Raw genomic sequence first — 2,283 nt, forward strand, 5'->3', positions numbered from 1 at the left:
CGTTTTAAATTTTCTATATTAGCGAAAGACCATGCAAACTATAATAGTTATCACTTCAATGCACGTGTCTCCCGGACAGCGTTCAAGAAAGCGTTTTTAAGCGACGCTTAAGCACTGAGCGATGGCAAAGCGCTTCGCTTTTGCCCTAAGATGTAGATTAAGCGTTTTTTTTTAATTTGACCAAATTTGGCTATTTTGTACTACTTCTGCTGGTCTGCTTGCGCAATAATGGCAATATGCCATTTATCTTATTATTAGGCTCAGTTTAAGAACTATTTACTTCATATTTTGCCAAAATTTTGTCCACATGATCTCTGTTAGGTTATGTCTATTTGCACTGAACTGCATTTTCGTTGGTATTTTGCTTGCTATGCGAACCTGATATGTATTTGCTATTGTGTGAACTATATTTCAGATGCTATTTCAACTACCCATGTGACATGCTTCCTATTTACATGTATATATTATTCAAAATCTGTCAAATTCTAGCCAATTTCAAAAAACGCTTTAGTGCGATTAAGCTGCGCTTAAGCGCTCATTGCTCTAAGCTGTGGCCTTCCGCTTCGCTTACACTTTCCGCTTTTTTGAACATTGCTCCCGGAAAGACAGCATTTTGTCATATTGACACTACCTCAGCAAGACTCGAAACCTATTTTTCAGGGAGCAGGCTGCAGCTAAAACATTACCCAACTGTATTGTTGTAGATACATAATCTACACCTTGCAACTGCAATACCTTCCCAATGAAACTAGGAAGGGCTGTTCCCAATAGATGGGTTAGTCAAACAAAGCTAGCATTTTTCTGGCATTCCGGCACAACCTTTTTCCAATGGTAAGAACTAAGAACAATTTAAACTAATGTAAAGCCTAGCCTTATACATAGATAATGGGATAATGCACCAGGAACTCTAGTTTAAAGCCTGAACCGGCTGGAGAACACTTCAGCATCTACATGAGTTATGTGTGTCGTCCGCAAGGATGGCGCGAATTGAATCTTTTTCAAGCACACTATAAGTCTGAATCAAGAACAAGATGTCTAGATCGGCGAGGTTCTGGCCCGATATAATAGAACCCTAACAGATTGCAATGTAATCTTAATCGGGCCGCACAAACAAAGATGAGAAACAGAGAGAGTGGGAGGGGGGACGGACGGGTGGAGAGCAAACAACCGGTTGCCGTTCGTACCGGAATACGGGGGCGGGGGGCGAGGGTTCCAAGAGGCGTCCTGGTGGCGCTTCGTCGGCCATCGCCGACTGCGACCCCCCATCGCCGGGAGGAGGGGCGCCTATCAGGACCGCGATTCGCCAAGGCTGTCGGCGGCAGCAAGCCAGCCGGGCAGCCTAACGGCAGTCGGGAATGGATTCCTCGTGACCTAGATAGCTCGCCGTGAGGACAATCGCCGCGCCGTCTGATTGGGGAGGGGGGGCGCCTGCCCGGGTGCGGGGGTTATAAAGACTGGCGTGGAGGCGGGAGGAGGGGAAGGGGAGGAGCACGAGGGAGGGAGGGAGCGAGGCAGGGACCGACCGTAAATGGCAGGTTTTTTTTTTGAGACAACCGTAAATGGCAGGTGGGTGGGAGAGGAAGGAAATAGAAACACCACCGAGCATGGAAATGGGCCGGCTCGGGTACTTCATGCCTAGGATTTTTGTAAGAATTCTATAGATAGGATTTGCAAAGGCCTTTGAAACCCTTTGGTTTGTAGGAATGCATTCCTATTCCTATGTAGGATAGAAATTAATCTTTCACGTTTTAAAGGGGAAAAAACATTAGGCCTCCTTTGGTTTGTAGGATTTTTGTAGGAATTCTATAGGATAGGATTTGCAAAGGAAAAATTCCTTTGAAGCCCTTTATTTTGTAAGAATGGATTCCTATTCCTATGTAGGATAGGAATCCATCCTTCACGTTTTGGAGGGGAAAAACATTAACCTAGACTCAATGGAAAAATCCTATCCTATGCATCAAATGGCATATCTTTCTCTATAGAAATTGACATGCATGTCATCACACTTCCTATGATTTTCCTATTCCTATAAAATTCCTATCCTATGAACCAAAGAAGGCCTGAGTTTGTTCACCATCGCCTGCATCACGGTTCTCCTATTTTTGTCGCGAGTCCCAACCAAAGCAGCGATCAGCGGGGCGATCTTACCGACCGTAAATCCATGTATCCACCTGTCCTTCCAAAAGTAGACCCTTTCTCCATTGCCCACGACGATCTTGATCATGCTATTGAACACCATGGTGGCCTCGTCATCCTTGGCCATCCTAATACCTTGCCATGGCC

At 45.3% G+C, this 2,283-nt stretch overlaps 1 protein-coding gene across 1 annotated transcript in view; it reads right to left on the minus strand.

Moving 5' to 3' along the window:
- LOC119300843 overlaps positions 1–1,504 on the minus strand; it is a 4,676-nt gene extending 3,172 nt beyond the window's left edge. Inside the window, exon 1 of the mRNA XM_037577728.1 lies at positions 1,185–1,504. Within this exon, the coding sequence (XP_037433625.1) occupies positions 1,185–1,266 (82 nt within the window). The 5' untranslated portion in view covers positions 1,267–1,504. The remainder of the gene's footprint in view (positions 1–1,184) is intronic.
- Positions 1,505–2,283: the final 779 nt, after the last annotated feature.

Source organism: Triticum dicoccoides, chromosome 5A (genome assembly GCF_002162155.2).
Source record: "Triticum dicoccoides isolate Atlit2015 ecotype Zavitan chromosome 5A, WEW_v2.0, whole genome shotgun sequence".
NCBI lineage: Eukaryota > Viridiplantae > Streptophyta > Magnoliopsida > Poales > Poaceae > Triticum > Triticum dicoccoides.